General features: G+C 55.4%; 1 protein-coding gene across 1 annotated transcript in view; it reads right to left on the bottom strand.

The window, feature by feature from the left end:
* The window catches only part of PARK2 (parkin RBR E3 ubiquitin protein ligase), a 445,454-nt gene that overhangs the window by 5,672 nt on the left and 427,836 nt on the right, over positions 1-11,946 (bottom strand). The window contains exon 11 of the mRNA XM_014539771.1: positions 3,862-3,945. Within this exon, the coding sequence (XP_014395257.1) occupies positions 3,862-3,945 (84 nt within the window). The remainder of the gene's footprint in view (positions 1-3,861; positions 3,946-11,946) is intronic.

The following is an 11,946-nucleotide window of genomic DNA, read 5'->3' as shown; positions in this document are numbered from 1 at the left end:
GAGAGGACACAGCGCCTTGCTCTGCTCACTGTGAACGCCAGGCCCCGAGCGAGACGGACGCAGGCATCGCCTCATTACATCCTTCTCACGTCACAACCTCCTCTTGCAGTCTGGGCGGGGCCCAGGAATGTCCGGGTGACATGCGTGCTGCTAGCCTGTGGGGACTCTGTGAGAGGCCCCGCCTGCGGGACGATGAGGCGAGCGTGGCTCATAGTGACGATCACAGCGCGTGTGCCTGTCAGGTTTCTTGGAGGGAGAGCGGGCAGGACAGACATGGGCACATAGAAGACATGTGGGTTTATAGAAGGAACCACTCACGGGGCTGTGGGAGCTGGCGGTTCCACGTCTGCAAGGCAGGCCCGCAGGCTGGGCCATGGCTGTCTCCGTGACAGCCTTGAGGCGGAATCCCTTCTTACCTGGGGACCCTCGGTCTTTGCTCCCAAGGCCTTCACCTGCTCGGGTGAGGCCCACCCCATTGTGAGCAACCCCCTTGACGTAAAGCCAACCGACGGCAACCACACCTTCCACCCCCTTCCAGCAGCACCCGGACCCGTGTTTGCTGACAGCTGAGCACCACGGCCTCGCCAGGTGGACGCGAAGGGGACCCTTGTAGCCAGCCAGACCCGACTCATTCTCAAGACCAGCCCTGCTCGGCTTCCAACCATGTGCCTGGCCTCGGATTCCTCCAGGCCACGGCGGGCGGAGGAGACACGCACAGCTGGTCCTGCTGACGGCACGACTCGAACGTGGAGACCAGCGTGGCCAGTGTGAGCGCCGTGCTTCGTGGGAAAGGGGGTGCGTGGACAGAGCGGGCTCCAGCTCCCCACGGAGTCTACACGCCCCTGAGGACGACAGCATGCCTGTCCCGCCCCCGTTTTCATCACTGAGGGGCTGGAGGGGTTCCAGCAGCTGGGACCCAGCCCGTCTTTGCCCAGAAATGCTCCCGTGGAAACAGTCCTGCTGTTTGAAAATGGCAAACACTCCTTTCCGGTCATTTCGCTTTGGGCCACCATTTCTTGCAAAACATTCCATTCATTTCCCTTAGGGAGGCAGCGCCATCTGGTGGAGGAGAGGCGCTCAGCAGGTGCTTGCACTCCTGCACTGAACAACGCAGAGAATTGCAGGCGGCCCTCCCCGCTCCCCGGGCAGAGATCAGTCTCAGGGTGAGTGTGTGTGTGTGTGTGTGTGTGTGTGTGTGTGTATGTGTGTGTGTGCGCGCATGTGGTGAGAGTTATGTAGTGTGTATGTATGTGGTGTACATAGTATGTGTGTTTTGTGTATGTGGTGTGTGTGTGTGTAGTGTGTGTGCATGTGGTGAGAGTTATGTACTGTGTTTTGTGTATGTGGTGTGTGTGTGATAACTGTGTGTGGTGAGTGTGTGCATGTGGTGAGAGTTATGTACTGTGTTTTGTGTATGTGGTGTGTGTGTGATAACTGTGTGTGGTGAGTGTGTGCATGTGGTGAGAGTTATGTACTGTGTTTTGTGTATGTGGTGTGTGTGTGATAACTGTGTGTGGTGAGTGTGTGCATGTGGTGAGAGTTATGTAGTATGTGCGTATGTGGTATACATAGTGTGTGTGTATTGGTGGTGTGTGTGTGTGTAGTGTGTGTGTAGTATGTGTGTGTGCATATGTGGTGTACATAGAATGTGTGGGCTCTTCCACAAAATACCACGTGTGGGCGCGCACGTACAGTATGATTGAAACTTCGTGGCCCATGTGCAGAAGTCAGTATTTTGTGGAAGAGCCACACTCAAGGGGCCAAAGAGCCGCATGTGGCTTGCAAGCCGCGGTTTGCCGAGCCACAGTTTGCTGACCACTGTGTTAGACTATGCTCTTCTTTACTGACTCCCACTGCTTTAACACAAACAGGTGTGGGGGCATCGCTTCCTGGAAGCCTTTGTCCATGCCTGTGGCCATCACAGGATATGGCTGGAAGGTGCAAGGCCAACTCAATTTCCCAGGGCCCCAGGCTCTACCCTCCGGGGCACAGTGACCCCAAGGCGAGGGCAGGGTGGTCTCAAGGTCATTATCCAGCCTGACATCACTACCCAGTGGCTCCCATGTGAATGCTCCTGGGCCAAGACAAAGTCAGCAGAGAGAGCTTTGCCGCCTCTGCTACGGAAACGGCAATTCAGCCGAACATCCCAGTGTCTCGGGCCAGCATTCAGAGGCTGGTGAGAAGCCCGAGCGCGCCAGTTATGTGTATTTAATTACACGAATACTGAATAAATACATCTGCAGAAGGCGTACAGGGATATACTTCCTTATGCTCTGACTTTGCAGCATTCAGACATTTAAAGTTCTCTAGAGTAAAATTAAAATGTTCTGGAATTTTTATGTTGATTTATGAAGCTCCTGTCAATAGAACGACTGAAGGATTTATCCGGGCAGATGTGGCGTTTAAACCCTTGCTAACGTCTCTATCAGGAGAGAAGAATGAGCAACCTCGCCGGCTGTGTTGAAGGGGCGAGTCCTTGCCCCTGAAGCTGGATGGATGGATCATCCTATATAATAAAAGCCTAATATGCTAAGTGTCCAGTCGTCCGTTCAACCAACCAAACTTTAATATGCTAATGATATGGTAAGGCTGCTCAACTGCTCGCTATGATGTGCACTGACCACCAGGGGGCAGACGCTCTGACCGGTAGGTTAGCTTGCTGCTGGGGTCCGGCCAATTGGGACTGAGTGAGACAGGTCGGACACGCCCTGGAGCCCTCTCTCGTTCCTCCCCCACTGGCCAACCTCCCGCATCCCTCCCCGGCCCCGTTCGTACACCAATGGGGTCCCTCAGCCTGGCCTGTGCCCTCTCACAATCCAGGACTCCTCAGGGGATGTTGGAGAGCCAGTTTCGGCCTGATCTCGCCGGCCAGGCCGAGGGACCCCACCGGTGCACTAATTCGTGCACCGGGCCTCTAGTAGTTAATAAATAAGAGAGAACGTAGCTGTGTTCCCTGAGGCCTGATGCAGCCTGGAGAGGCTCAGCGGACAGTGCTCTTACTGATTGAGGCTGAACCCCCACCCAGCATAGTTCACCACTTTGTAAACAACCATGATATCCCTGCGTCGCATAACACTTCTAGCATTTCATTCATGGAGGCATTTCTGCCAGAGTCTAAACAAAGACGCCTTTGAAAGGAATAAGCATGAGGTGAGTATGAATTCTCCGACTTAGGGGTGGTTGCCTGTCACAATCCAGGACTCCTCAGGGGATGTTGGAGAGCCAGTTTCGGCCTGATCTCGCCGGCCAGGCCGAGGGACCCCACCGGTGCACTAATTCGTGCACCGGGCCTCTAGTAGTTAATAAATAAGAGAGAACGTAGCTGCGTTCCCTGAGGCCTGATGCAGCCCGGAGAGGCTCAGCGGACAGCACTCTTACTGATCGAGGCTGAACCCCCACCCAGCATAGTTCACCACGTTGTAAACAACCATGATATCCTTGCGTCGCATAACACTTCTAGCATTTCATTCATGGAGGCATTTCTGCCAAAGAGTCTAAGCAAAGACGCCTTTGAAAGGAATAGCATGAGGTGAGTATGGATTCTCCGACTTAGGGGTGGTTGCCTGTGTCACGTCTCCTGTGCGGACTCTCTGATCTGCTGTGTCCCTCACCCCTACCCCCTGCACCTCTGGGAAACGCGCCATGGAAACACCTGCGCCCCCACACGGGGAGTCTGCGGCTCCACCCCGAGGGGCGAGGTTCTGGAAGGATCCGATGGCCCAGGAGCCACTGCCCCCTTCCCAGGCTGCAGGCGCCCGGCCCGGTTCTTGTTGATTCCGAGTGGAACCCTCCAGGACCTTCAGGACAGAGCTCTTCCCTCCCACCCACACTCTGAGCCCGAGGAGGACGAGGCCACCTTACCTGAGCGGCTGCCCCGGAGGCGGCGGCCAGGGCGCTGCACTCCCCCTCGTGGTAGGCGTCCTTACAGTCGCGGCAGAAGACGAGCTGCGGGAAGACGAGAGCACACCGGTGTCAGAGAGGCTCCTGCCAGCTGTGGGGAGCACAGGGGTGTCAGAGGGGCTCCTGCCAGCTGTGGGAGCACACGGGTGTCAGAGGGGCTCCTGCCAGCTGTGGGAGCACACGGGTGTCAGAGGGGCTCCTGCCAGCTGTGGGAGCACACGGGTGTCAGAGGGGCTCCTGCCAGCTGTGGGAGCACACGGGTGTCAGAGGGGCTCCTGCCAGCTGTGGGAGCACACGGGTGTCAGAGGGGCTCCTGCCAGCTGTGGGAGCACACGGGTGTCAGAGGGGCTCCTGCCAGCTGTGGGAGCACACGGGTGTCAGAGGGGCTCCTGCCAGCTGTGGGAGCACACGGGTGTCAGAGGGGCTCCTGCCAGCTGTGGGAGCACACGGGTGTCAGAGGGGCTCCTGCCAGCTGTGGGAGCACACGGGTGTCAGAGGGGCTCCTGCCAGCTGTGGGAGCACACGGGTGTCAGAGGGGCTCCTGCCAGCTGTGGGAGCACACAGGTTCAGAGGGGCTCCTGCCAGCTGTGGGAGCACACAGGTTCAGAGGGGCTCCTGCCAGCTGTGGGAGCACACAGGTTCAGAGGGGCTCCTGCCAGCTGTGGGAGCACACAGGTTCAGAGGGGCTCCTGCCAGCTGTGGGAGCACAGGGTGTCAGAGGGGCTCCTGCCAGCTGTGGGAGCACACAGGTTCAGAGGGGCTCCTGCCAGCTGTGGGGAGCACATAGCTCGCAGCCCTCTCTCAGGGTGCTGGTTCTGCAGCCCAGCTGCCGTGGGGAGGCCCAGGGGGAGGCTCTCGGCCCTCCAGCCCCGCTGAGCTCAGAGTGGACAGCCAGCCGGCTTTTGAGACCCGTTTCAACGGATCCTCTGGTTCCTGGCCGAGTGGCCCCAGCCCACCCCTCAGGGAGCAAACTGTCTTCCCAGGACTCTGCCCAAATGACAGGGTTGTGTGGAAAACAAAATAAAGCAACTCAGGAGCCAGACTGCTGCTCTTTTCAATCACAGAGTTTTGGGGTGTGTTTTTGCCGACAACAGGTGACGGCTAGGGCACAGGTGACTCTAGGGCAAAGGTGATTCTAGGGCACAGGTGACTCTAGGGCACCGTCCCGAGTGTCTGGAAAATGCAAAGTTCTAGAAACTTGAAAGCTCTCCAGTGAACACTGCGCATCAGCCAGGAAGTTAGCTGTTTTGCTTAAGGTAAGATGCTTTGAACGGATAAAGAAAGCCCCAAACAAACAGGATGTAGGAAACAATCAGCTTCATCCCTAAACCATCCCCGTCCCTCCTGCCTCAGAGGACAGATGTCCGAGACAGTTCCCCTCAGGTTGTGGCGCCTCCTCGCTGGGTCCAGTTTCTTGTTTTAGCTGCTCACCGGGGACGACTGAATCCTCAGGACTTGACAAGAAAGTCACGTTGTGTGGCTGCGTATGACTATGACTGTGTGTGTGTGTTCGCTGTGTGTGTCTATGTGACTGTGTGACTGTGACTGAGTGTGGTTGTGTGTGTGGCTGTGTGTTTGTTACCGTGTGTGAGACTGTGAGTGTGACTGTGAATGTGACTGAGTGTGGCTGTGTGTTTGTTACTGTAAGTGTGGCTGTGTGTGGCTGAGTGTGGCTGTGTCACTCTGTGTGGCCCTGTGACTGAGTGTGGCTGTGTGTTTGTTACCGTGTGTGAGACTGTGAGTGTGGCTGTGAAGGTGGCTGAGTGTGGCTGAGTGTGGCTGTGTGTGGCTGAGTGTGGCTGTGTGTGGCTGAGTGTGGCTGTGTGACTGTGTCACTCTGTGTGGCCCTATGGCTGTGTTGTCCCGTCACTCAGCAGAGCTCACTGTGTGGTCTCGCCCGCTGCTTCCTGTGGAGGCCGGGCTGCCCGGGGCCTGGCGGGGCACACACGTCACGTCCTATCAGCCAGTGGATGAGACAGGAAATCAGTTCACGGTGCAGGAACACCCCGGAGCTCGATCAGTTTGTCAGAAGAAAGAGGCCTTTTCCGACAGAGACATGAAGTTCCCTTTCACACGGGGCCGGAGAACCAACGATAAAGTACAAAACGGAAAGGCGGGAGCGCAGAGCTAAGCCCACCACTTCCATGTGGCAGAAGGCACGCAGTGGCAAAACGACGCCTCGGGGATGCCCGTGGCCCTGCGCCTCTATTAGAGAGGACAATGGAAATTCAGTCCCAGCAAGCTGCGGCTTCCTCATGGAAATAACTCCAGTCTCACACAGAACGAGGATCTAGGACAGCCGTGGGCAAACTACGGCCCACGGGCCGGACCAGGCCCGTTTGAAATGAAAAACCGTACCCTTTTTTTTAATGATGTTTACTTTGAATTTATATTAGTTCACACAAACACTCCATCCATGCTTTTGTTCCGGCCCTCCGGTCCAGTTTAAGAACCCATTGTGGCCCTCGAGTCAAAAAGTTTGCCCACCCCTGGTCTAGGAGGTCGGATTTGATTACAAAATGGCCGGGTTTTAAATTTCATCATCCAGAATGCAAGATTGTCCACAAAGCGCTTGTACAAATGCTTAGGCTCTAGTTCCCAAACTGTGCCCCAAGGCACCCTGGGGTGCCGCAACAAGCTCCCAGGGTGCAATGGTGTCGGTAAATTTTTGGGGCACACACAGGGACACTCGACACCCGCTGGAGACCGTGTGAATTACTGACAAAGGCAGGTCGCGGTATCCATGTCCCTCGTGCCGCCACCCTCTTAATGACACCCTGTGTTTGCCAAGCTGGGTTTTCAGAGGTTCCTGTGCTTAGAGCATCAGCAAGAAACCACATGACAACATCTATCTGGAGCAGGAGATGTAGCTGTTTAAAAACAAAATAAAAACATATATTTCTTTCAATTTATATGAGCTATTTTCTCCCCAAATGACTACTAAGTTACTAAGACATTCGTTCTTATGTTATTTGGACCAAAATAGTTAATGCTTAATTTTTTAACAAATAATTTTTACAGCCTTTAAAAAATTATAAAAGCAATACATGCCTATTCTGTGGCTCTCTGCGCTCTCCCCCTCGTTAGGTCTGATTGGAAGCAATATGTGGAAACCGAGTTATCTTGGCTCCACGAGGCTCACTCTGTCGTCTGCGTGCCTAGTTTACAGCCCCGGCTGCTTCATCCGAGCTGACGGGTGTTTCTGTGAAGGGATCTGTAGGTCTACAGGTCCGTGACCGGGTCCTTTCCCGGAGAGAGACACCCCGGTCAGGCCGCACGGGCCTGGCTCAACCATCGAAAGGTTCAAGAGCAGGACGGAGGCCGCCCCACGAAGAGAGGCCGTTGTGGCCAACAGCTTCAGCAACACCTGAGGCCCCGCGCCCTCCTGGTGGCCTGTCCTGTGGATCTGGGGCTTGCCTAGCCGCCCACGACCACAGAAGCCAGTTCCTTGCAACCAATCCCTCTCTCTAGGTATGTCAATACAGATACAGATAATGAGGTATCAATATATCTGTATGCATCTATAGATCTGTGGGGACATCTGAGCATATCTATATCTATATCTACATCTATATCTATATCCATATCATATCTCTGTCTCTATCTCTATCTCTATCTCTATCTCTATCTCTATCTCTATCTCTATCTCTATCTAATTTCCAAATGGCTCTGCCTCTCGCTGGGATCCTCAGTTCCCATAAAAAATCCCACGGGGTCAGTTTATTTTTTTAGGTCAGTTATTCGTTTTGAAAGGGCTGATGTAAAAAAACCACAACTATCTGAATTTTCTACGTGATTTGCAAAACTGTCGTTCAAATTTCTGTCCACGTTTGTTTTTACTTCCAAGTACCCACAGGACAGCTCCTCTTGGAATTCAACCCGCGGACCAAGTGCATCCCCGCCAGGGGGCGCCTGTTCCCTTGACCCGACAATGAACCTGGTAATTCAATAGTTTTCCCTTTGGGGTTAGCTGCCTGGGAGGCTGGTGCCAGTGTCTCACTCAGCTGCTATAACGAGCTCACCCGAGGTGCCCGGGGTGAGGTCTGCAATTCCAAAACCACTAAAGGATACATTCAATAGCGTGACTTTTATTTTTTCTAATAGGTAATAGCCCACTATTCTTACCATGAAAATCCTGTTTTTGCCTGGCAATGACTGTGTTGAATAGTCACGTTTAGAATAAATAAAGTCTTGGACCTGGACAACGTGTGAGACAACAGCCTATTATAATACGTGACATCACACAGTAGATACTTGTATTTTTTTTAAAAGGGATGTGTGTGCATATATATATATATATATTTGAATATATTTTTATTAATTTCAGAGAGGAGGGAAGAGGGAGGGAGAGACAGAAACATCAATGATGAGACAGAATCATTGATTGGCTGCCTTTTGCATGTTCCCCACTGGGGATCAAGCCCGCAACCCGGGCATGTGCCCTTGACCGGAATTGAACCTGGACCCTTTAGTCTGTAGGTTGACACTATCCACGGAGCCAAACAGGAGAGGGCAATTCTTGTATTTTTAAAATCAGGTACAGTTCAGTGTTTGGAAGCAAAGCCTCGACGTGAGAGCCCCTGGAGCCAGAGCCCTTTCTTCTGCGTATCATCTGTGTGACCCTAACATCGCTCTGTGTGACCCTAACATCGCTTTGCTTTAGCTTTTTGCATCTGCACAGGAGAAACATTATGCTAACGAGTAGCTCACCCCGTTCCTGGCACACAGTACACACAATAAGTGGTTTTTAAATAGAATTACGATTTTTATATACAAAACCGTAGAAAACCAAGGTGATAGTGAAGCGCCTTGCTCTGAAAGCAGGCCCCGCACACGGACAGGAGCTGTTGTGTGAACGCCCTGGAGACACGGGGCCTCGCTGGGGGCCGAGCCTGTCAGCTCCCAGGACGTGGCGGAGCTGCCCGCACCGGGCTCCCCCACGTGCCAAGGGGCCGTCACTGTCACCCCCTTCCACGGCCCAGCACCTCCGAGCCGCCCTGGGAACTGCCCGTCACGCTTATCATGCAAGAGCCTGTCAGTAGATAGTCGTTTGATTGACGCCTGAGGCTATTCCCTTCTGCTCGGCCTGGAGACGCACGGAGGAGAGGCTGCATGCGTTCTCGCTGGAAACACGACAGGGGATCCAAAGACCAGCTCCCAACGCTGGAACACACCGCGGCCAGGCGGGGCCGGCCAGGAATGACCCTCAGGTGAGGGTGTGACCCTTGGAGTGGCCTGATCTCTATCTGAAAGCCCGGACGCCTTTGCGCCTGCTGTCACGTCTATTACGAAAGCACTTCATTATGCGGCATTTATTTCTCTCCCACGGCCCGCACGTCCTGTCTTAAAACAACAGGCAGAATCAGATGCCATCGCTGGAGCCTGGCTGTCCTCAAGGGAAACAGCCAAGTGTCCAGGGCACGTCTGTGCTTCCCAGAAACGGAGGGCACATGTTCTTGCAGTTTGGGGGGGGGGATTGTTGGGGGCAGCAGGGACACGTGACAGCCCCTGTGTGTTCAACACAGTGACTCCAGAGAGCAAGGCGCCAGGACCAGCCCCATGCATATGCAAAACGCGTTCTGACAGGACAGGGCTCGGAGAGGAAGTGGGGTTCGATCCTCACACACTCACTCAGCACAGTTTTGAAAGGAAGAAAGCGGGCGACTGTCTCTCCAGTGCACGTACGTCTTCAGATCACAGCCTCTCGCGGTGAGACCCAGACTGAAGCGGCCGCGCGTGGAACGCCAACGGGCCGGGCCGGTCTTTCACACGCGCCCTCCGTAGGACTGAAGACCAGTCGTGCGAAGGAGGCTGAACACAGCTTACCGGCTGGGCTCCTCTGTGTTTCTCAAATCCCACCCCGATCACCAAGGATGGCTGCACAGTGCCGTCTAGGTTCCCGCAGAACCTGGTGCCCGGTCCCGGCCTCTACGCCCCCATCAGTGTAGTTGCAGATTCACTCCCAGGAAAAGGCCTTTTTGCTCTCGTCTAAGCTTCCACTTCACAGGGGCCTTTCAAGGAACTCGGAAAACCCCCATTTCCAACACCATCATCTAGTTGGTTGAATGCATGGATGGACCCATTTGATCTCCGGTTGGATGGATTTGTGAACCCGCTGTGAGGATGAGCTCATGGAGAACGTTGCCATCTGCCCCAGGACCAGGGACCTATTCCAGACGATGCAGCCACCCAGGAGAGCGTTTCCCAGCGTCCTTCCCACAGGGCCGCCCCAGAGCCGCCAACAAAGAGAGGGGGCGGGGGAGGGGACTGCTGGGAACGGCCTTCCAACTGAGACTGCCGACGGAGATGCTGAAGCTGATTTCCCACTTCAGCATAGTTATCTACATATATAAAAGCTACTATGCAAAGTGTCCCCTTGGGAGTTCGACCGGGAGACCTGGAGTTTGATCGCTCGCTATGACATGCACTGACCACCAGGGGGCGGCATGGAATGAAGGAAGGCCCCGGCTGGCAGCCAGAAGGCCCCAATTGGCCCTGATTGCCAGCCAGGCCTAGGGACCCTACCTGTGCACAAATTTTGTGCACTGGGCCTCTAGTCTGGGAGTGAAACAGCTGGGTCCAGTCCCGTGGACCTTGGTTCTGATTGCCTTTGTGGACCTGCTCGCCATGGAAGATGCTGGTCCCACCCACGTGCAGCAGCAAGGCTGATGGCCTGTCCCCTCCCCCGCACGCCGCGTTACCAGGGATGGCCCTTGTCAAACCCTGGCATGAAAAGAATCTTAAGGAAATCGCAGCGCTTTGGCTAACACCATCTCTGCCCACCTGTTGTCACCCCAGAAACGTGTTCCTGGCCAGAGAAACAGCTCAAATCACTCCGGAGTCTGTGTCTGTGCAGGGTCAAGAGAGGCCTGTGGCCCGGCCGGCATGGCTCAGTGGTTGAGCGGGGACCTATGAACCTGGAGGTCATGGTTAGATTCCCGATCAGGGCACATGCCCGGGTTGTGGGCTCCATCCCTGGTGTGGGGTGTGCAGGAGGCAGCCAATCCATGATTCTCTCTCATCATTGATGTTTCTCTCTCCCTCTACCTTCCTCTCTGAAATCAATAAGAACATTAAAAAAAAAAAAGAGTGGCTGTGGTCGCCCCGCCTGTCATTCCTGCTCCCGCTGCCCCTGCTCGGCGACGAAGTCCACGGGCTGGTTGCTGCCGTGAGTCCAGCCGGTAAGGATGCTAAGTGACTTTCAGCTCAGCGCTTCACACTGACAGCCAACAGGGTGGAGGTGCAGGTGAGAGAGAGAGACCAGGGAGCGTGGGCTCCGTGGGCTCCGTGGCCCGTGGCCGTGGCCTGGCCATGACTGGGAGCAGCGAGGCTCACCTGGAACCGCCCAGGACAGCCACGGGCTGGACCTGGGAGCCCGGGGAGCCGGGACAGGTGTGGCTGATGGCGGCGACCCTCTCTCCCCAACCTCCCCGCCTCCTGTCTCACTCTTTGCTGGACCATTTAAGGGGCAATTCCTGTGGCGACGGTCCCCACCCATCCTCCAGCCTTCGGTCCATGGCTTCCCTTTACTCCGAAGGCTGACGGAGGATCAGCTGCAGACGGGGACTCCTGCAAGCGCTGGAGGGTGACGCTCACCCCACCCGGTCTGCTGACCGATGGCCCGGAGGGCGAAGTTCCGCAGGTGGCGGTTCCCTTCAACATCCTGCACAGACGGCTGGGTTCGCTCTCCACGCAGCACGCCCCAGGCCTAATGGAGCATCTGGCCCCTTCAGCAATGGAGCCCTGGTCGCAGCGTAGCAAACGCAATGGGACTCTCCAGTCCGGCCACTCATTAGCGTGCGTGTTTGCATACGGCCATTCATTAGCCAAATGCGCAGCATATGTCCTCGATGATGGCTAACTGGTCTCTAATCCTCGCGACCTTATCACTTACAATCTGCACCAGGCGCGGGGCTCTGCAGACACGACTGCACGAGGCCAGTCAGAATCCCAGCCATATGGCCGGTGAGCCCTGTGTCCCGGTGCCCGCGGGCACCCTTCTGCTGGTCACGGCAGGGGAGACCGCGCGCTTCCCTAGCACCTGGG

Source organism: Myotis brandtii, unplaced genomic scaffold (genome assembly GCF_000412655.1).
Source record: "Myotis brandtii unplaced genomic scaffold, ASM41265v1 scaffold229, whole genome shotgun sequence".
NCBI classification, from domain to species: Eukaryota; Metazoa; Chordata; class Mammalia; order Chiroptera; family Vespertilionidae; genus Myotis; species Myotis brandtii.
The sequence above is the reverse complement of the archived record's forward strand: the minus strand, read 5'-3'. Positions and strand labels throughout refer to the sequence as shown.